This window comes from Salvelinus sp. IW2-2015, linkage group LG4q.1:29, assembly GCF_002910315.2.
Source record: "Salvelinus sp. IW2-2015 linkage group LG4q.1:29, ASM291031v2, whole genome shotgun sequence".
NCBI classification, from domain to species: Eukaryota; Metazoa; Chordata; class Actinopteri; order Salmoniformes; family Salmonidae; genus Salvelinus; species Salvelinus sp. IW2-2015.
Window position 1 is genome coordinate 42,616,590 of NC_036842.1, and position 22,048 is coordinate 42,638,637.

The 22,048-nt window shown below is 41.8% G+C and overlaps 1 protein-coding gene across 5 annotated transcripts in view; it reads right to left on the reverse strand.

The window, feature by feature from the left end:
* Window positions 1-2,332: 2,332 nt before the first annotated feature.
* nap1l4a (nucleosome assembly protein 1-like 4a) overlaps window positions 2,333-22,048 on the reverse strand; it is a 59,112-nt gene continuing 39,396 nt past the window's right edge. For 4 of the 5 annotated variants that reach the window (XM_023984724.3, XM_023984725.2, XM_023984722.2 and 1 more), the window contains exons 10-14: window positions 14,027-14,046; window positions 13,525-13,644; window positions 13,302-13,337; window positions 13,159-13,203; window positions 2,333-2,803 (exon numbers count right to left, since the gene is read on the reverse strand). In XM_023984724.3, the coding sequence (XP_023840492.1) occupies window positions 2,765-2,803; window positions 13,159-13,203; window positions 13,302-13,337; window positions 13,525-13,644; window positions 14,027-14,046 (260 nt within the window). In that variant the 3' untranslated portion in view covers window positions 2,333-2,764. Of the gene's footprint in view, window positions 2,804-4,694; window positions 4,734-13,158; window positions 13,204-13,301; window positions 13,338-13,524; window positions 13,645-14,026; window positions 14,047-22,048 lie in introns of those variants that run through there. The other variant, XM_023984727.2, reaches the window with a different exon arrangement.

The following is a 22,048-nucleotide window of genomic DNA, read 5'->3' on the forward strand; positions in this document are numbered from 1 at the left end:
TTTAACTTTAACAATTAATAGACATGGTAGTAAATAAAAAATAAAAAAGTTGTGATGGTCTAAGTCTACAATGCTTAAACTTCATCAATCTGATTGGGCGGGCCTGTCTCTCCAGTGCGTGGGCCTCTGTCCACCCATACGCACCTGATGCAATCAGCGCATGACGACCGCTGCGCATCACAAATAGCCTACTAACAAAGACTTCAGACTACTTTTTCCAATACCTGGTTTGGATACCCATTGTTAGCATTTACATTTACTTCTTTCCTACCCTACCGGCTACCCATGTCATTCTTCTATGAGCTGCTCCATGCCAAAATCAGTTGAGAGCTGAACACTCTTGCTGCCTGCAGATGATATTCAGTTGAAACTAGGCTGTGTGTGCAGCGCGCATGTGAATACGGTTCACATTTTGCGATTTTGTAGGCTACTTTGTGCATGATTACTCTATTGTACTGCATAATTGATAAGTCGTATACCTCAACCACACTACTTTGGTAAGCATCAGTAGGGATTGAATATACGCAATGCCCACTGGAAAAAAAAGTGGCTATCCACTACACCACTGGCCCTTTGTTTTACAAAAAGTGTACGAGTGCACTGGTATTACGGTTGCTGTCACAAACCTGTCACACACTGAAGGCCTACAGGTTCGCCACTGCATAAGCAGGTCTATAATAGTTTCTTAACAACCTTTATATCTGTTTAAAGAAAGTAACAACCTTTATATCTGTTTAAAGAAAGGAGTGTGTGTATATATATATATATACACACACACACACACACAGCCTGGCAGAGCGGTTTTATTTAATTTTCTAGTATAAATGTATCCGACACCGAGACACTTTATATGTGGTCTCGAGACAGGTACTACCAGTAGATCGCTACTTTATTAAAACACAGAAGGGACATTTCATAACACCTGCATGTGTAACGCAGAGCTTAATGTAACAGTATTCAGTGGTACAATTACTTTAATGAATGAATGTATATCAGATATTACCCACCCACTGCAATAAACATGGCTGGAGACACAAAAACAATTACCGGAAACAGTCTGTCACACAACTTTAATAGAATATTAACTAATTCTGTACAAATTGAAAAGAATATTGCGCAAGTAACAAATTGTGAGGAACCAGATAAGGCCATTTCTAGCACAAGGTCCAATTAGGTGGGGAGGATGAAGACGTCACCGTGGCTTCAAGAGATGTGTCCTTTCAAAAACGAGGGCTCTACAATCTTTATTTAAAAAAGGGGGGGATATGTGTGGTAAAGCACTGTAACGATGACCATTGCTACCACGCTGACCACCATACCAACCAGCATCAACGTGCTGACAGGATCAAGTACATGGGCAACCGGTTGTCTCACGTTTGGGGAGACATTCTATAGACAAATAGGCATTCTTAGGGGAGTAATACATGTTTAAATGTCATGTTAGCAGGAATATGGACAAAACATGTTTGGTGGTGGAGAGGTTGGATTGGTAGCCTTCTGTAACGATGTGCACTGTTTATGATGGCTGCATGAACTGCCACACCTCAACCTTCTGGCCCAATTCCAAACTTACACACATACCCTTATTTCCTTCCCCTAACATATCCGAGGACTGGATAGGTATATTCTACTAACGTTAAGCTTTACCATCTTGTACTGCTATCCTTTTTCTTGGTTAAGTGTGTCGTGACGATGTGTAAATTGCACTTTCAAACCAAATAACCCTGTACACGTATCCGCAATATGGTAATAACTCCACCTAAACCTCTAAAAAGGCAGGATTGTTATAACATCAACTATATAATACCTGTTACATTGCTTAAACCTACAAGGTCCTTTCAGATCAGCTAAAAGGGACGAATAGGGATTTAGGAACGATAGGTTAAGGATCATGCCATCGTTTCCAAATGTATTAGAATGGCTGACCATGAGAAGTGTAGCCATATTTTGTTAAGCCCTACGAGTCCGGGCACAGTCAAAGCAGTAGTGTGGCAAGAAATTCTCAAAATGCTTAAAACCATTTCACATATTAAAAAATACAATTTGGCAGTATAAACATGTTGTTAGTCTTGCAAAGCTTGGGAAAGGGACAAATATTTGTTGGGCATTTGCATGGTGAATGAGAATGTGCCTTATCTATTGTGGGTGGGGCCTAAAATACTTTCTCATAATGCACCACTTCATACAGCTGCATGAAACCAGAATAAATAGTCCAAGGACATGAACATTAGAAAATAAAATAAAATTGAGAGTAATACACCTTGTCTATTAAAAACACCATAAAGAAAGAAAAAAGAACTTGTCAGCAACCCCAGTGATGTATTAAGTCAAACCTGTTCAGCAATTTCCTGGTAAATTAACACTTATCTTATTGGCCTTACAAAACCCTGAGTAACTGATTTTCTGTCAAAACTAAAGTTCGGGATCCATCCATTCAATATTTTTTTTATTTGAATATTCTGAGGTTCTCGGCATTAGTCACCTACTTGTGAAGTAGACTAACTCTACGTTGCCATGGTGAATTGTTTAAAGTCCAGGTCACTTCTTAATTGGTTATGAATGAAGCTAAAACAAAGAGGGCGGGGGACAGGACAGCAGAAAAATGGGCATGCATGTATTAAAAACACTGTTTGGTTGTGTTCTATTGCGTTTGTATGAGAGTTCATAAGGGGCGGAGCCAACAGGGGCGGGAAGACCTGCTGATTGGATGAGGACTGATTTGATGGACAGCAGGACCTCGGCCAAGCTCCCCTGGTCACCACGGTTACTGCTGTTTGCACTCGGCAGGCTGGGGCTCTTCTTTCTGAGGGGAGGCAGGAGAGAGAGATGAGAGCTGAGGGGAAGGGTTAAGGGAGGAAGACGGCAGTGGTGGATGAGATTGAAGGAAACAGGCAGAGATAGTCAGCTAATTGAACTAGTGTCAAAAGAACAGATCAAGCCAAGAGGAGAAAAAGTTACGAAAGAGAGCTAGGAGACGAGTGAGAAGGGTGACTAGGGGAGAATCTCAATTGGGCTGGAATAAGTTTTTGACCAAGTAATGAGAAGAGAAAGTAAGCCTTTAGTGAGACACCGGGTACAACTAAGAAAAATAAACATATTGTAACGATTGAGTGAAAGCAACAGACTGGGTTCTGAAGAGACGGGAGTTAACCCTCTAGAGTTTATTTTAGGCAGTAAACTAATATATATATATATATATAACACACGTACACATTGAACAAATATATAAATGCAACAATTTTAGAGTTACGGAAATCAGGCAATTTAAATAAATGAAGCTCTAATCTATGGATTTCACATGACTGGGCAGGGGCGGAGCCACCGGTGGGCCTGGGAGGACGTAGGGCCACCCACTGGGAGCCAGGCCCAGCCAATCAGAATGAGTTTATCCCCCAAAAAGTATTTATTACAGACAAACACTCAGTTTCGTCAGCTGTCCGAGTGGCTGGTCTCAGACGATACCGCAGGTGAAGAAGCCCAGATGTGGAGGTCCTGGGCTGGCGTGGTTACATGTGGTCTGCAGTTGTGAGGCCAGTTGGCTGTACTGCCAAATTTTCTAAAACGGCATTGGAAGCGGCTTATGGTAGAGTAATGAACATTCATTTCTCTGGCAACAGCGCTGGTAGACATTCCTGCAGTCAGCATGCCAGTTGCACTCTACCTCAACTTGAGACATTTACATTTACATTTAAGTCATTTAGCAGACGCTCTTATCCAGAGCGACTTACAAATTGGAAAGTTCATACATATTCATCCTGGTCCCCCCGTGGGGAATGAACCCACAACCCTGGCGTTGCAAGCGCCATGCTCTACCAACTGAGCCACACGGGACCGTGTGTGGCATTGGGTCGTGTGACAAAACTGCACATTTTAGAGTGGCCTGTTACTATCCCAGGCACAAGGTGCACCCGTGTAATGTCATGCTGTTTCAATCAGCTTCTTGATATGTCACACGTCAGGTAGATGTAAACACACTTGTGCACAAAATATTTGAGAAATAAGCTTTTGTGCGTATGGAAAATGTCTGGGATCTTTCATTTCAGCTTATGAAACATGGGACCAACACTTTACATGTTGCATTTATATTTTTGTTCAGTATACTTCCATACATGTTTTAAAAACTGGTGCCAGGCTGTCTTGAGGCATTCTAGAGACTCACATCTTCGCAGAGGGGTCACAGTGTGTAGCCCAAACGGTTCAGATGCTACAGACAGAAGTTGGCAGATCGGATGTACCGCAAGACCCGCAACGCTTGTGGGGATTGTAGAGCAAAACGGAGAACACCGTCGTGTTCGCCATCTTTCCATAGAGCGGTCATAATAGTTTGTGGGTAAACCTTTTGGACGCTACAGACGTTTTCATGGGAAGAACGATTTTCGGGATGTCTCATGGTCTGATAAACAGATGCAGAAGGGTGACGTGGATTGAGATGCAGCCCATGCAACAACAAAAAAACATATCCAACTTAAAACGGACAGATTTTGATTGTTTTATTATGCTAATTAGATTTCCACGGGGCAGCGGACATCGACTCTAGGGGGTTAAGCTTGACAACAGAATGAAGGATGGAGTGATGGATAAAGAATTGTCTGGATAGAGAAAAGGAGAAAGGTTTGGATGGAGAGAATGAGAGAAGTGAGCCAAGACAGAAATACAAAGTACAGAATGCAGTGTCATTTTAATTTCTCCCTTACCTAGAAATGCATGGGGTGAGAATGATTGATTGCTTATGCCTGTAATGGGAGGTACAGGGGGAGGGGAGAGACAATAACAATGGTCAGGAACAAAACCATAGGGTTATTCAGATAGAAACGCAATATACTGACGGGGAGTGATGTCGGATCTACATTATGCTGTATTATATTCTGTAAGGCCATACACGTTCAATTTACTGTATAACAGAGACCCCGCTTCACATAAAAAAGTTAAAAAAGCCAAATCAAATGATTCACTTCGTCAATGTAGTAGTTTGGGTTCGGTTTAAATCGCAGTGAATCGAATCATGGTAATAATAAAAAAAATTGTGTGAATCATGAACAGTAAAACATTTTGTTTTGCTGTAACCTTTTTGATTGTGTTGCTGCAAAAACTTATTTTGTAGAATGCTTTAAACATTCAATTTATTGTACATTGCAACTCAATAGATGCTAATAGTCAGCCTGAAATAAACACTTCCATAGATATATACTACCGTTCAAAGGTTGAGTCACTTAGAAATGTCCTTGTTTTTGAAAGAAAAACATTTTTTGTCCATTAAGATCACATGAAATTGATCAGAAATACAGTGTTAACTTGTTAATGTTGTAAATGACTATTGTTGCTGGAAACAGCAGATTTTTTATGCAATATCTTTAGAGGCGTACAGAGGCCCATTATCAGCAACCATCACTCCTGTGTTCCAATGGCACGTTGTGTTCGCTAATCCCAGTTGATCATTTTAAAAGGCTAATTGATCATTAGAAAACCCTTTTGCAATTATGTTGTTTGTCATGGTCCGAGTCATTTAAGTGTCTTTTGGCAAACTCCAAGCGTGCTGTCATTTGCCTTTTACTGAGGAGTGGGTTATGTCAGGCCACTTTACCATAAAGGCCTGGTTGGTGGAGTGCTGCAAAGATGGTTGTCCTTCTGGAAGGTTCTCCCATTTCCACAGAGGAACTCTGGAGCTCTGTCTGAGAGACCATGTTCTTGGTCACCTCCCTGACCAAGGTCCTTCTCCCACGATTGCTCAGTTTGGCTGGGTGGCCAGCTCTACGAAGAGTCTTGGTGGTTCCAAACTTCTTCCATTTAAGCATGATGGAGACCACTGTGATCTTGGGGACTTTCAATGCTGCAGACATTTTTTGGTACCCTTCCCCAGATCTGTGCCTCGACACAAACCTGTCTTCGAGCGCTACAGACAATTCCTTCGACCTCCTGTCTCGATTTTTGCTGTGACATGCACTGGTCAACTGTGGGACATTTTATAGACAGGTGTTTGCCTTTCCAAATCATGTCCAATCAATTGAATTTGTGCATAGGCAATACGGTAAGCTATCAGACAGATAGACGAAGGTGTGTGTAACGTCGTCGCTCTGAAAATAGACAACACTTCGTTTTTGTTACATTTGATTTTATGTGCCAACATGTTCCTAATTGGACAAGCTAAATGTGTACAATTTGCCAAATGGATAGCCTAGGCCAGGGGTTCAAACTTTTTCCCAAATATGATGAACCCCTGGTCGAGGACTCCCTACAAAAAAGTGTGTGAAAGCGGCACAACTCATCCTGGGCTTAAGGCACAACATTGCACATCAAAAGAACGGTTTCAAAATAAAAAAAGTCATTGCTGTGAGACGATAGGCTTGCCATTTTTGCATGTTTCAATTAAGCGCTTCATGAAAATTATCCGTTCCTTGTTGGCTACAGATGCATTTTGTTGGTCCAACATTTTACAATTTGGAACAGATTTAACTTGTTAACCGGTTAATGGTGGTCGGTTAAATTGAACGAAATGTGAAACTCTTATTAATTTGCCTGACTCATCCTGGATTTACACTGAACAAAAACACAACATGTAAAGTGTTGGTCCCATGTTTCATGAGCTGAAATAAAATGCCAGAAATGTTGCATATGCACAAAGAATATTTCTCAACACAGAAATGCACACATCCCTATTAGTGAGCATTTCTCCTTTGCCAAGATAATCCATCCACTTGACAGGTGTGGCATATAAAGAAATGATTAAACAGCATGATCATTACGGTCTGTAATAAAGCCGCCGAGTCATGCGAAATCCATAGATTAGGGCCTAATTAATATATTTAAATCGACTGACTTCCTTATAGGAATGAATCAGTAAATCTTTGAAATTGTTGCATGTCGCATTTATATTTTTGTTCAGTATACGTCCATTCATTTCTTCAACTTCAAAAAAAAAAAATACAAGTAAAAAACATTCGCTTAAAGTCACACGTTATTTTTGACAGAGTTAATGAACTGTCCATTGAACAGCACAGCAATTGATAAAACAGGACCATGTTTAAAACACAAGTGGTTCTAAGCTAGGGCTGGGTGGTATACGGCATTTTATGATATACCGGTATTGATGCACGGACCGGTTTGGGTTTTTACTTTACCTTCTATAACGGTATTTGAATGTTTGGTTTGTTTAATGTGATACGATGTGTATAATGTAGATTTTTATAGTTTACTTCGCTACTCTCTCCGCGCCGCTTTCCACAGACCTAGCCACGCCCCGTCACTCAAGGAATGTCCTCAACCACGAGACACTGGCGTTCAGTCTGCATGGTCAATGCAGCACATGCAACAGTGTTAATGACAACGATGCTGTTATCACTTTGCTTCTTAATATAAATCTACTAGCGTTCCATAATTACACCATTCGTTTGTGTTTCTTACATCTGCAAACAGCTAGTTTGTATTTTCTTAGCAAGTTGGGCCTAAATCTTGTTAGCCGCTAATGCCAATCGCTAGCTAGCAAATAAATGTACTGAGTCAGAGCTAACGTATTTAGCTATACAGCCCGATAATACCAGTGATGGTGTAGACCTAAATCAGCATGTTTGTGCAACAGTATCTTCTAAATCAAAAGAGGAATACGCAAAGCATGAATATGTAAGCTACAAGAAGTAGCTAAGAGAAAACATGCAATGTAGCCAAAGATGATTGGGTCCCCTAGGAAACACTTAACTATTTTGGTTTCTACCAACTGTATTCAAAGAGCCCACTATTATACTCTAACTATAGAATAATCATTTCCATGACGCCAACAGTTCATCCAAATGTTCACCCAAAAGTCAAATAGCAATTGCAACACTTGGTTAAAAATAAGGCCTAGAAGTGTAGAAATTCTCAAATGAGTGCAGGAAATGTATGAAAGCGCTGAAAATAATTTTTTGGGGTTGAATTGAACAGTATAAAACAATCCGAATTTAGAAAGACCCATTGAAAATCACTTAAAATGTATGCGTTGCCACCCTAGGGTCACGCACTACTCATAAAGCAAATGTAGCACGTTTATTATTCTGAGCTTGACCATATTACACCAGGTAGGCAGTTACAGAAATCAGGAATGCAACAGGCTCCATCTGAGCTATTGTGTCCAACACACCTGTTATATTAGGCACCTACAGACCAAAAAAAGGATGTTATTATAATGTTTTTCAATGACATGTTTTGCTAAAATAAAGGTTTAACTTCATTAGCATACTGGTTATGTCCGGAATTTCAGATGACTGACATGCCCAAAGTAAACTGCCTGTTACTCAGGCCCAGAAGCTAGGATATGCATATACTTGGAAGCATTGGATAGAAAACACTAAAGTTTCTAAAACGGTTCAAATAATGTCTGTGAGTATAACAGAACTGATATGGCAGGTGAAAACCGAGGAAAATCCATCCGTAAATAATTATTTGAGGTCACAGGCCATTTCAATGCTTGCCTATGGGATATACAAAAAGGGTTAAAAATGAGCAAGTAGTGGGAAAAACGCCAAAGTGTATCATTAGAAATGTAGTCTTGTTGGCGCGTAAATGAGGTGCACGCTCTTCATTATTTATCTTCCCTATTGAACGTACTATTCTCCGTCTTAAATAGTATCGTTTATTTAGATATTAGAATACCTGAGGATTAATTAGATACATCGTTTGACTTGTTTGGATGAACTTTACAGGTAACTTTTTGGATTCGTTTGTATGCATGTTGAACGAGTGGATTACTGAACCATTCATTCTGTAGCTGGGACCCTTGGGATTGCAAACAGAGGAAGATCTTCAAAAGATAAGTGATTTATTTAGTCGGCATTTGTGATTTTGTGACTCCTGTGCTGGTTGAAAAAGTATTTGTGTGGGGCGCGGTCCTCAGATAATCGCATGGTATGCTTTTGCCGTAAAGCCTTTTGAAATCTGACATGGCAGTTGGATTAACAAGAAGTTAAGCTTTTAAACGATGTAAGACACTTGTATTTTCATTAATGTTTAATAATATGATTTTTGTATTTTGAATTTCGCGCTCTGCAATTTCACCGGATGTTGTCGTAGGTGTCCCGGTAGCGTTTCATGCGCCAAAAGAGGTTAAGTAAATACAGGCATGCACCACATTACTACAAGACAAAACAGCTCAATCAAGCCTGATGGTCTTGTAAGTATAAAACCAAAGCTTGCAATTAATTAAATAAAGAAAAACATGAAAAAGTAGCGCAATGGAATGTCACTGTGGTGTGAAGAATCCAATACTTTACCCTGTATGTGGTACAAATCACATTATTGTGGAAGCACCTCTTGTAAGAGTATGAATTAGGCTGTTTGAGAAGGTTTGAATCCTAAGAAACCTGCCTACACATAGTTTGAAGTACAATACCTACATAGCTACTGTAGTAGGTCAAAGCTGTGTGCTGGAAAACCTTGGTAGAGCATGGGTGGAATAGGCATTGTTGTTCCTTTTTCGGCTTCAAAGACTCACTTCAAACGTCGTTTTTGGTTTTTAATCCATGTTTTTTACACCGGAAGGTGATGAACAACATAATTAATCAATAAGGCCCGAGTGGGTGTGGTATATGACCAATATACCACAGCTAAGGGCTGTTCAATGCAACGCAGAGTGCCTGGATACAGCCCTTAGCCGTTGTATATTGGCCATATACCACAAACCCGAGGTGCCTTAATGCTATTATGAACTGATTACCAACGTAATTAGAACAGTAAAAAGTAAAATGCTGTCAAACCCATACCACGGCATCCAGCCAATCAGCATGCAGGGTTTGAACCACAGTTTATACAGCATAACACATGCTCTCCTTGTGAACCCTCACAATGTTATGTGTTTTATTGATTGGTAAGATCCCAGCTCATAATCCTACTGATCAAAAGCAAAATTGGCAAGACGAGGTGTGACCGTGACTATATCATAGTCATCCACCTCGGTGGAAATGACTTGGGGGACACAAAGGGGACAGCCGTCGTGAGTCAGATGCGAGCTGATTTGGAGGTAGTCATCTGAAAGCTGGATGTTCCAGTGGGAGGAGGACATTAACAAGTGCATAAAGACGGCCCGGGGCCCGGTCAACAAGCTGGTGTTGGCATTTCTCAGTGACAGGCGCATGCCCACAATCCTCCACTGCTAGGGCTGTGGCAGTCACAAAATTGTGTCAGCTGGTGATTGTCAAGTAATAACTGGCGGTCTCAAGGTAATTGATCGTTAATTAACAAACACATTTAGCATCTCCTGGCTTCCACAAATAGCCTACAAGCCACTGATGCTGACGTTTGGTACATCTACATTTTAAAAAGTTTAATAAATCCACGTAATATAGCCTACACCTTCACAATAAATCCATTATGTATTTTAGATAGGTCTAAAGAAACATGATATGAAGAAAATGTATATTTCAGAAAAACAGAATAGCGTACTCAGAGTTGTCCTTATGTTAGGTCCTGATCTGGCTATGGGCTACACTAGTTCATTTAGCAGACAGGATTTCCTTAGAATTCCGTGGCATTATTTTATAGCATGAAGAATACAATTGAACAAAGCTGAATAAAATAGAAAGGATATTTTCAAACGATTTGAGGGAGTGTGCACATGCAGCTATTCTGTGTTGAGCGGTTAACAAAGAAATAGGTATTCCTATATGCTTAGAGTGATTAACGTAACTTTAGTTGTTCTTCAAACATTGGGCTATATGTTTTGATTTTTAATACATTGTAAGGCTGCATGATGCGAATAATGATTTGAAAAAAGTTGCTTGAAAGGTATGAGTTCTGCTTTTTTTTTTTTGCGCAGTCTGTCACTCATTCACAATTTGACAAGCACTTAATGCCTAGAATTTCACGGAGCCATCCCCTTTGTGTGGCTATAATACACCCTAAAAAATCCATGCATTTTGCGGCCAGTGCACCCTTCGAGGGCTGCGCGATCCATCACGTGATCGGCTCTCCCACAGAACTACAAATGAAGACACATCGGGGACACAACCGCGTGCGTACTTATCCAATTCCGAGGTGCATATTGAAGATATTGGAAGAACTGTCCACATTTACTTTTCGTCAGCCAACAATATGAGTAGGCCTAACGAACAGCAAAAGCACTAGACTATGTCAATCTACTATCCCCCATAGTAGAAAGGTCGACCTACTCTATTCTTTGCGAGAAATAAATATTCCAAAACATAGTCTAGGACAGTTGTGGGATGCGATAGATCCCAAATGAATACAACCACTAGCATCAAAAAACCTGTTTTAAGCAATGAGCCTGACGCAACAAATGAGAACATTTAGCTTAAAATGTTGATAAACTATTAGGCTATTTCTTTACATAAGCGCAGCAATGTGCAAACGGCAGTAGGATAAGCGCTAATGTCCATTTCCAATTATGCATGTAATGCTTTACTATAAAACGTGAAAATTACCTTCCCTAAACTTGAAACTCACGCACAGCTTGAGTGGAATTAAGATTAATGTGCTTCATTTTAAATAAGTTATTTTGCCACTTTAGTTGTGATACAAACCTTAATGAAACATATAGGCCTATGGGCTAGGCTACATGAGGTGTGAGGCTATGATTCGGCATTGTTTCTTATGCTGGGCATCACTCACAAGTGATAATATATAATTCACAAGTGATAGGTTAATATTGTCACCCATCACACTATTCTTGATGTAATCTTGTCTTTACATATACTAAATAATAAAGGGGCAAGGGGGATACCTAGTCAGTTGTACAACAATGCCTTCAACTGAAATGTGTCTTCCGCATTTAACCCAACCCCTCTGAATCAGAAAGGTGTGGGGGGGCGGCCATAATCGACATCCATGTCTTCAGCGCCTGGGGAACAGTGTGTTAACTGCCTTGCTCAAGGGCAGAACGCCAGATTTTTACCATGTCAGCTCGGGGATTCGATCCAGCAATTTTGTATAAGCAAGCTAACATTAGCTAGTTTGCTACATCGCCAATCAACATTGTTTGCATTAATAGATTAACCTCAGCTTGAGTACCACCATATAGCTATCTATATACAGTAGCTAGGTTTGTTTGCATACATTTATGACTGGCAGCATGGTGCAAGTAGCTGTGTGGTTGCTGAACAAGCGATCCCAAACTTAATTGCCAATTAAAAATTCTGATACGTTCTGTCGCAGCCGGCCGCGACCGGGAGGTCCATGGAGCGACGCACAATTGGCCCAGCGTCGTCCGGGTTAGGGAGGGTTTGGCCGGCAGGGATATCCTTGTCTCATCGCGCACTAGTGACTCCTGTGGCGGGCCGGGCGCAGTGCACACTGACCAGGTTGCCAGGTGTACGGTGTTTCCTCCGACACATTGGTGCGGCTGGCTTCCGGGTTGGATGTGCATTGTGTCAAGAAGCAGTGCGGCTAGGTTGGGTTGTGTTTCGGAAGACGCATGTCTCTCGACCTTCGCCTCTCCCGAGTCTGTATGGGAGTTGCAGCGATGAGACAAGACTAACTACTACCAATTGGATACCACGAAATTGGGGAGAAAAGGGGGTACATTTAAAAAAAAAAAWTTTTTTTATAATAATAATAATATTCTGATATGTGGTTCTCAGTAACAGACGGACGGCTCATGACGAGGCGGGGAGTGTGGTGCACCTCCAATCAATTGATTAGCGAATATTCGAGATTGGTGTCATATTGGCTTACATATGATGGTAGGGAGAGTTGAATTTAACACTGAGCTTCAACTAATGCCTATAATAGATGTGACAATAATACACTATTATTATAGCATAGTAAAATTATAAAAGTAAATGTAAAATAACAAACTGTTATTAGATCTAGCCTACTTGTAAATGTTCAACAAAATATTCATAAGCTGCCTATGAACTACAATTGGGATAATTTTCTTACAATCTATTGACCTGAGAACTACAACATTTAAAAAAATGTATAAAATAAATAAATTGAGACATGATTAAATGCAATAAAAACAATGAATGGTGCTATAAAAATGTAAGTGACCTGTAATTAACACATTAAGTTTGACAGTCCTCGTTATAACAATGTTTTGTGAAGGGAAATAATATGATAAGCAGTTGGGGCTAGGAGGCTACTTCCTTTGACACATGTACTTGGGTGAGGAGAACCATCAGTTGGGAACACACTCAAAAGAAGCATGTCCACTAGCAGCACTGCATAAATACTGACCTTAGGGTCAAAGTCTCCCTCGTCATCATCATCACCATCCTGCTCCTAAATCACAAGAGACAGAGTAAATAATGACAATTCTCCTTAGTATGTTCCATTTCACAAACATTTAACAAGATATTCATATCCAATCCTCTCCTTACCTCTTCAATTCCCTCCTCCAGCTCTTCCTCCTCAAACTGCACAGACAATAGGACAGTGTTACACATTCTGTTACAGCTCCCGATTGGAAATACACACCACATACAAAGTTGTGGAAATGGAAAACTCTTAATCAATGTACTTTATGACAGACTCAATAGTTTCACTCATGTTATAACATGCACTTGCTGTATGCCTAAATGTGTGAGTGTGTGTGACACGTACACTTTCGTCATCCTCCAGTGCCTCTCCAGTGAAGTAGAGCACAGCTCGGGGGACTATCCTCTCACGGAAGAAATGGCCAATCTCAAAGTCTGTGGCTAAGGAGAACTCGGCGTCCTCGTCCTGGGAAGACAGTTGTTTTTTTAGGACTGGACATCATAGGCCACTTTCCTAGACACAGATACAGCCCAGACCAGGGCCAGTACTCAGAAAACTTCTCAGAGTAGGAGTGCTGATCTAGGATCCATTTCCGCTTTTATATTAATTAATGGAAAGGGGAACCTGATCCTAGATCAGCAATCCTACTCCGAGATGTTTTATAAATACAGGCCCTGGACAAAAAAGTTTTATGAATGGGAAACCATTGAAATCACTTTTTTAGTCCAGGATTAGGCTTCTGTCCAAGTAACTGGCCCTCTATCAATATTTCCATTAAATTTAGAAACTGATAAAAGTAATATAAATTGTGCATTTGGGTCTGAAATGCAGATCATATATTACTCACCGGCTCTTCATCAGGTGACACTGGAAGAGAAAGGAAATTATAACCTTTGATTATTTCACTTTGATTTAGAAAGTGTACATTTCGCAAACAATCGTTTTACAAAAGTCAAACCTGAAAGGGCAGCCCGACATTGATTGATCTCTCAACAACAATCAAATTACATTCACACCGCTGATAACTTCTATACTACACCTCCGTGAAATTAGTGACATCACCCAGGTGCTCTTTGATCTCGAATTCCACAGCAGTCACTCCCTGGTAAGCGACAGAGCACCACCCTCACTGACAAAACATTGATGAGTTTTCAAAAGGAAGGCGGAAATGTCACTGCTTTCTTTATCTTGTGTTGGGAAATCACTCCATCGCCAACCATGGCAATGAGTGACTCAACATCAATGTCATAGGTTTTAAAAGACATACCTAGGAGTCTTCAGGTGGTTGCACCAACATGGATTAACGCTTAAACTAGGTTAAATCAAGGTTTCTCTAAATGTTTAACTAATCCTAGTTCAATTAAATCCTTCCTGTAATCTAATAACAGTTTTCACTTTGAGCCTGTTGCTCATATGAATTAAAATAAATGGTGATTCATTCTAAACTGCCACTTGAGATGGTTTAACTGATAAATTCTACTGTGGAGACCAAAACGAGTTCCTCAAAGAATTAGAGACAGGTTGAATCCTGTTGAGTTATATGATAATTAACTCATTATTAGTAGGCTATTTACATGCCCATTTTGTACAACAATTGAATTGGGGCTTATGATATGCCCAGCCTTGGTTTGAAAGATGATGTTACGCAACTTGCTGTAACGGGCCTGATAACAGTAACATTGTAGTGAAGTAGCATTAACGTTAGTTTTAAAGTGCATTATAGGCATTGATATTTACCAGTTATTTATGCTTACTAAATATTGGTGGGTCAAGTTTTCCATTGTCATCATAGGGATTATGGAGAGGGGCAAACTGCTGGGGAATCATCTGGCACATCTTCTGGGTGATAGGATCAATTCCCTTGGACGGAGGCCCCCCTCCGGCTCCGGACTGAAATAGCCCCTGCCTCTCCTCTGCCGCATCCTTTTTGGCTTTTGCTTTTAAGTTTTTCCAGCACGCTTTCATCCGATTTGGGTCCCTCTTCTCTTTAAGCCGTGTTGATCCATTACATTTGTTGCATAAAATGGCCCAGGTGTCTTCATTTTTGACAGTTGTGTTGTCTGTCTTTTTATTCTCCAGTACGTTACTAAATTCCTCCATTAACTCCGACCAGATTTTTTTTCATAAGCGGAGAAATGTGATCTTTGACATGCCATGATCAGGTGGCAAGCGCACAAATAAAAAATGGCTAAATAATGTTAAGTAATGACAATAATAAATAATATTGTATGCTAGCTATCTTGGTATATAAACCATCTAGCTACAGTAGCTAACAAATTTGTTTTCTGTCTAGTACTGGCAAATACCGGATTTAATTTCAAATCAGCCAACCCATGAGAACCTTTCACGATGGAGCTAGTAGTTCTAACGTTATATTGTTATTATTTTAAATCAAGGAACAGCAACTTTGTGGCCTGATTTATCAAGTAGGCTAGCTACTTCGTTTCAACTCATGAAATACCTCGTATATTGGTGTAACATGTCACTAATCATAGTTTAAAACCGTTAATCAGAGATTACCTGGTCCAGATTTAAAATTAAGTGGTGCAACACATCTGATTAATTAAACCTAGATTTACAAAATCTAGATTAGCTCTAATCCTAGATGAATTTAAACCATGCTGGTGCGACCCACCCTTCTTTCAATAATCTTGATCTCAATCTACACTGAACAAAATATAAAATGCAACGTGTTGGTCCCCACGTTTCATGAAATAAAAGATCCCAGAAATATTCCGTAGGCACAGAAAGCTTATTTCTCTAAAATGTTGTGCACAAATTTGTTTACATCCCTGTTAGTGAGCATTTCTCCTTTGCCAAAATAACCCATCCACCAGACAGGTGTGGCATATCAAGAAGCTGATTAAACAGCATGATCATTACAGGTGCACCTTGTGCTGAGGACAAAAAGACCAGTCTAAAATGTACAGTTTTGTCAACACAATGCCAGAGATGTCTCAAGTTGAGGGAGCTTGCAATTGGATGTTCACTAAGATTGTCCACCAAAGCCGCCTCCAACAATTTTAGAGAATTTGGCCTAACAACTGCAGACCACCCGTATGGCGTCATGTGGGCGAGCGGTTTGCTGATGTCAATGTTGAGAACAGAGTGCCCCATGGTGGCGATGGGGTTATGGTATGGCAGGCATAAGCTATGGAAAATGAACACAAGTACAACATTTTGACTGCAATTTGAATGCACAGAAATACTGTGACGTTATCCTGAGGCCTATTTCTTTTAATGCATATGTGCCTAACAGATGCATATCTGTATTCCCAGTCATGTGAAATCCATAGATTGCATTTTTTTCTTCACATTGACCGATATCCTGATATGGACTGTAACTAAGTAAATTCTTTGAAATTGTCACATGTTGCTTTTATATTTTAGTTTAGTATAATTAATTATTCTAAGGATACTGTATGTTGCAAAATCACGATTGGTCACCAACGTTCATGTGGGCAATGCCACACCCATGGAAAATGATGTCACAACCACTACTGTACAAGCACAGTATTCATAAACTGAAAAAATATCAAATGAATAATGCAACAATTTTACTAAGGAAAATCTGTCAATTTAAATAAATTCATTAGGCCCTAATCTATGGATTTCACATGCCTGGCAATACAGATCTGCAGAGATATCTTTATTTTTTTAAAGTAGGAGCGTGGATCAGAAAACCAGTCAGTATCTGGTGTGACCATGCACCTCATGCAGCGCAACATCTCCTTCGCATTGAGTTGATCAGGCTGTTGATTGTGGCCCCACTCCTCTTCAATGGCTGTGAGAAGTTGATGGATATTGGAGGGAACTGGAACACGCCGTCGTACGAGTCGATCCAGAGCATCCCAAACATGCTCAATGGGTGACATGTCTGCTGAGTATGCAGGCCATGGAAGAACTGGGACATTTTCAGCCTCCACGAATTGTGTACAAATTCTTGCGATTCTTGCATTATCACGCTGAAACATGAGGTGATGGCGGCGGATGAATAGCACAACAATGGGCCTCATGATCTCCTTACGGTAGCTCTGTGCATTCAAATTGACACGGCCCGCTACCAAAACCTGCGGGCTCTCCTTCACTGCAGCCGACGTGAGCAAAACATTTAAAAAAGTGTCATCCCTCGCAAGGCTGCAGGCCCAGACGGCATCTCCAGCCACATCCTCAGAGCATGCGCAGACCAGCTGGCTGGCTGGTGTTTACGGACATATTCAATCAATCCTTATCCCAGTCTGCTGTCCCCACATGCTCCAAGAGGGCCACCATTGTTCCTGTTCCCAAGAAAGCTAAGGTAACTGAGCTAAATGACTACCACCCCGTAGCACTCACTTCCGTCATCATGAAGTGCTTTGAGAGACTAGTCAAGGACCATATCACCTCCACCCTACCTGACACCCTAGACCCACTCCAATAGGTCCACATACGATGCAATCACACTGCCCTAACCCATCTGGACAAGAGGAATACCTATGTGAGAATGCTGTTCATCGACTACAGCTCAGCATTTAACACCATAGTAACCTCCAAACTCATCATCAAGCTCGAGACCCTGGGTCTCGACCCCGGCAACTGGGTCCTGGACTTCCTGACGGGCCGCCCCCAGGTGGTGAGGGTAGGTAACATCTCCACCCCGCTGATCCTCAACACTGGGGCCCCACAGGGGTGCGTTCTGAGCCCTCTCCTGTACTCCCTTGTTCACCCACGACTCAATCATCAAGTTTGCAGACGACACTACAGTGGTAGGCTTGATTACCAACAACAACGAGACGGCCTACAGGGAGGTGAGTGTGTGGTCCCTCGGAGTGTGGTGTCCTCACTCAACGTCAACAAAACACAGATGATCGTGGACTTCAGGAAACAGCAGAGGGAGCACCCCCCTATCCACATCGACGGGACAGCAGTGGAGAAGGTGGAAAGTTAAGTTCCTCGGCGTACACATCACGAACAAACTGAAATGGTCCAACCACACAGACAGCGTGGTGAAGAAGGCGCAGCAGCGCCTCCTCAACCTCTGGAGGCTGAAGAAATTCGGCTTGTCACCAAAAGCACACAAACTTTTACAGATGCACAATCGAGAGCATCCTGTCGGACTGTATCACCGCCTGGTACAGCAACTGCTCCGCCCATAACCGTAAGGCTCTCCAGAGGGTAGTGAGGTCTGCACAACGCATCACCGGGGGCAAACTACCTTCCCTCCAGCACACCTACACCACCCGATGTCACAGGAAGGCCATAAAGATCATCAAGGACAACAACCACCCGAGCCACTGCCTGTTCACGCCGCTATCATCCAGAAGGCGAGGTCAGTACAGGTGCATCAAAGCAGGGACCGAGAGACTGAAAAACAGCTTCTATCTCAAGGCCATCAGACTGTTAAACAGCCATCTCTAACATGGAGGGGCTGCTGCCAACATACTGACTCAACTCCAGCCACTTTAATAATGGAAAAATGTATGTAATAAATGTAACACTAGCCACTTTAAACAATGACACTTCATATGTTTACATACCCTACATTACTCATCTAATATGTATATACTGTACTCTACTGCATCTTGCCTATGCCATTCTATACCATCACTCATTCATCTTTTTTTTTTGATGTACATACATTCCTACATACATACGTACATTCATTCCTTTACACTTGTGTGTATAAGGTAATTGTTGTGAAATTGATAGGTTAGATTACTCGTTGGATATTACTGCATTGTCGGAACTAGAAGCACAAGCATTTCGGTACACTCGCATTAACATCTGCTAAACAGGTGTATGTGACAAATAAAATTTGATTTGAATTGCCATCAAAAAAATGCAGTTGTGTTTGTAGCTTAAACCTTCCCATACCAAAACCGCCACCATGGGGCACTGTTCACAACGTTGACATCAGCAACACTCACCCACACAACGCCATCTGCTCAGAACAGTTGAAACCAGGATTCACCCGTTTAGAGTACACTTCTCCAGCGTGCCAGGGGCAATAAAAGGTGAGCATTTGAACACTGAAGTCTGGATTCGCAAAAATTCTTTGCTTGTGCAAACCCACAGTTTCATCGGCTGTTCTCAGACCCCCAGGTGAAGAATCCGGATCTGGAGATCCTGGGCTGGCGTGTTTACACGTGGTCTGCGTTTGTGAGGCAGAATGGACACAGTGACAAATTCTCTAAAACGATGTTGGAGGCGGCTTATGGTAGATAAATTAACATTCAATTCGCTGGCAACAGCTCTGGTGGGCATTCCTGCAGTCAGCATGCTAATTGACTTCCGGCGCCGAAAAGAGATGGCCGCCTCGCTTCGCGTTCCTTGGAAAATATGCAGTATTTAGTTTTTTTATGTGTTATTTCTTACATCGGTACCCCAGGTAATCTTAGGTTTCATTACATACAGTCGGGAGGAACTACTGAATATAAGATTAACGTCAACTCATCATCGTTCCTACCAGGAATATGACTTTCCCGAAACGGATCCAGTGTTTTGCCTTCCACCCAATACAATGGATCTGAWCCCAGCCGGCGACCCTGTGCGACGCCGAAAAAGGGGCAAACGAGGCGGTCTCGTGGTCAGGCTTCGGAGACGGGCACATCGCGCTCCACTCCCTAGCATACTACTCGCCAATGTCCAGTCTCTTGACAGGGACATATTCAATCAATCCTTATCCCAGTCTGCTGTTCCCACATGCTTCAAGAGGGCCACCATTGTTCCTGTTCCCAAGAAAGCTAAGGTAACTGAGCTAAACGACTACCGCCCCGTAGCACTCACTTCCGTCATCATGAAGTGCTTTGAGAGACTAGTCAAGGACCATATCACCTCCACCCTACCGGCACCCTAGACCCACTCCAATTGCTTACCGACCCAATAGGTCCACAGACGACGCAATCGCACACACTGCACACTGCCCTAACCCATCTGGACAAGAGGAATACCCATGTGAGAATGCTGTTCATCGATTACAGCTCAGCATTTAACACCATAGTACCTCCAAACTCGTCATCAAGCTCGAGACCCTGGGTCTCGACACCGCCCTGTGCAACTGGGTCCTGGACTTCCTGACGGGCCGCCCCCAGGTGGTGAGGGTAGGTAACAAACTCCACCCCGCTGATCCTCAACACTGGGGCCCCACAGGGTGCGTTCTGAGCCCTCTCCTGTACTCCCTGTTCACCACGACTGGTGCCATGCACGCCTCCAACTCAAATCAAGTTTGCGGATGACACTACAGCGGTAGGCTTGATTACCAACAACGACGAGACGGCCTACAGGAGGAGGTGAGGGCCCTCGGAGTGTGGTTTGGAAATAACCTCACACTCAACGTCAACAAAACAAAGAGATGATTGTGGACTTCAGGAAACAGCAGAGGGAGCACCCCCCTATCCACATCGACGGGTCAGTAGTGGAGAAGGTGGAAAGTTTTAAGTTCCTCGGTGTACACATCACGGACAAACTGAATTGGTCCACCCACACAGACAGCGTTGTGAAGAAGGCGCAGCAGCGCCTCTTCAACCTCAGGAGGCTGAAGAAATTCGGCTTGTCACCAAAAGCACTCACAAACTTCTACAGATGCACAATCGAGAGCATCCTGTCGGCTGTATCACCGCCTGGTACGCAACTGCTCCGCCCACAACCGTAAGGCTCTCCAGAGGGTATGTAGGTCTGCAGAACGCATCACCAGGGCAAACTACCTGCCCTCCAGGACACCTACACCACCCGATGTCACAGGAAGGCCATAAAGATCATCAAGGACAACAACCACCCAAGCCACTGCCTGTTCACCCCGCTATCATCCAGAAGGCGAGGTCAGTACAGGTGCATCAAAGCAGGGACCGAGAGACTGAAAAACACTTCTATCTCAAGGCCATCAGACTGTTAAACAGCCACCACTAACATTTAGCGGCGCTGCCAACATACTGATCAACTCCAGCCACTTTAAAAATGGAATTATGGAAATTATGTAAAAATTACCACTAGCCACTTTAAACAATGCCACTTAATATAATGTTTACATACCCTACATTACCCATCTCATATGTATATACTGTACTCTATATCATCTACTGCATCTTGCCATCTTTATGTAATACATGTACCACTAGCCACTTCAAACTATGCCACTTTATGTTTACATACCCTACAGTACTCATCTCATATTGTATATACCGTACTCTATACCATCTACTGCATCTGCCATGCCGTTCTGTACCACCACTCACTCATATATCTTATGTACATATTCTTTATCCTTTACACTTGTGTGTGTGTGTAAGGTAGTAGTTGTGGAATTGTTAGGTTAGATTACTTGTTGGTTATTACTGCATTGTCGGAACTAGAAGCACAAGTATTTCGCTACACTCGCATTAACATCTGCTAACCATGTGTATGTGACTAATAAAATTTGATTTGATTTGATTTGAGATAATTGCACGCTCCCTCAAAACTTGAGACATCTGTGGCATTGTGTTGTGACAAAACCGGACATCTCAGAATGGCCTTTTATTGTCCCCAGCACAAGGTGAGACGTGTATGATCATAATGTTTAAATCAGCTTCTTGGATGTGCCACACCGGTCAGGTGGATGGATTATTTTAGTGAAGGAGAAAAGCTCACTAACAGGGATGTAAATACATTTGTACACAAAATTTGAGGAAAAGCTTTTTGTGTGTATGTAAGATTTCTGGGATCTTTGATTTCAGCTCATGAAACATGTGACAAACTTTACATTTTTGTAACAAAAAAAAGTTTAGATCAAAATATGTTATATTTGAGATTCTTCAAAGTAGTCACCCTTCTCTTAACCAGCTTCATGAGGTAGTCACCTGGAATGTATTTCAATTAACATGTGTGCCTTCTTAATAGTTAATTTGTGGAAATT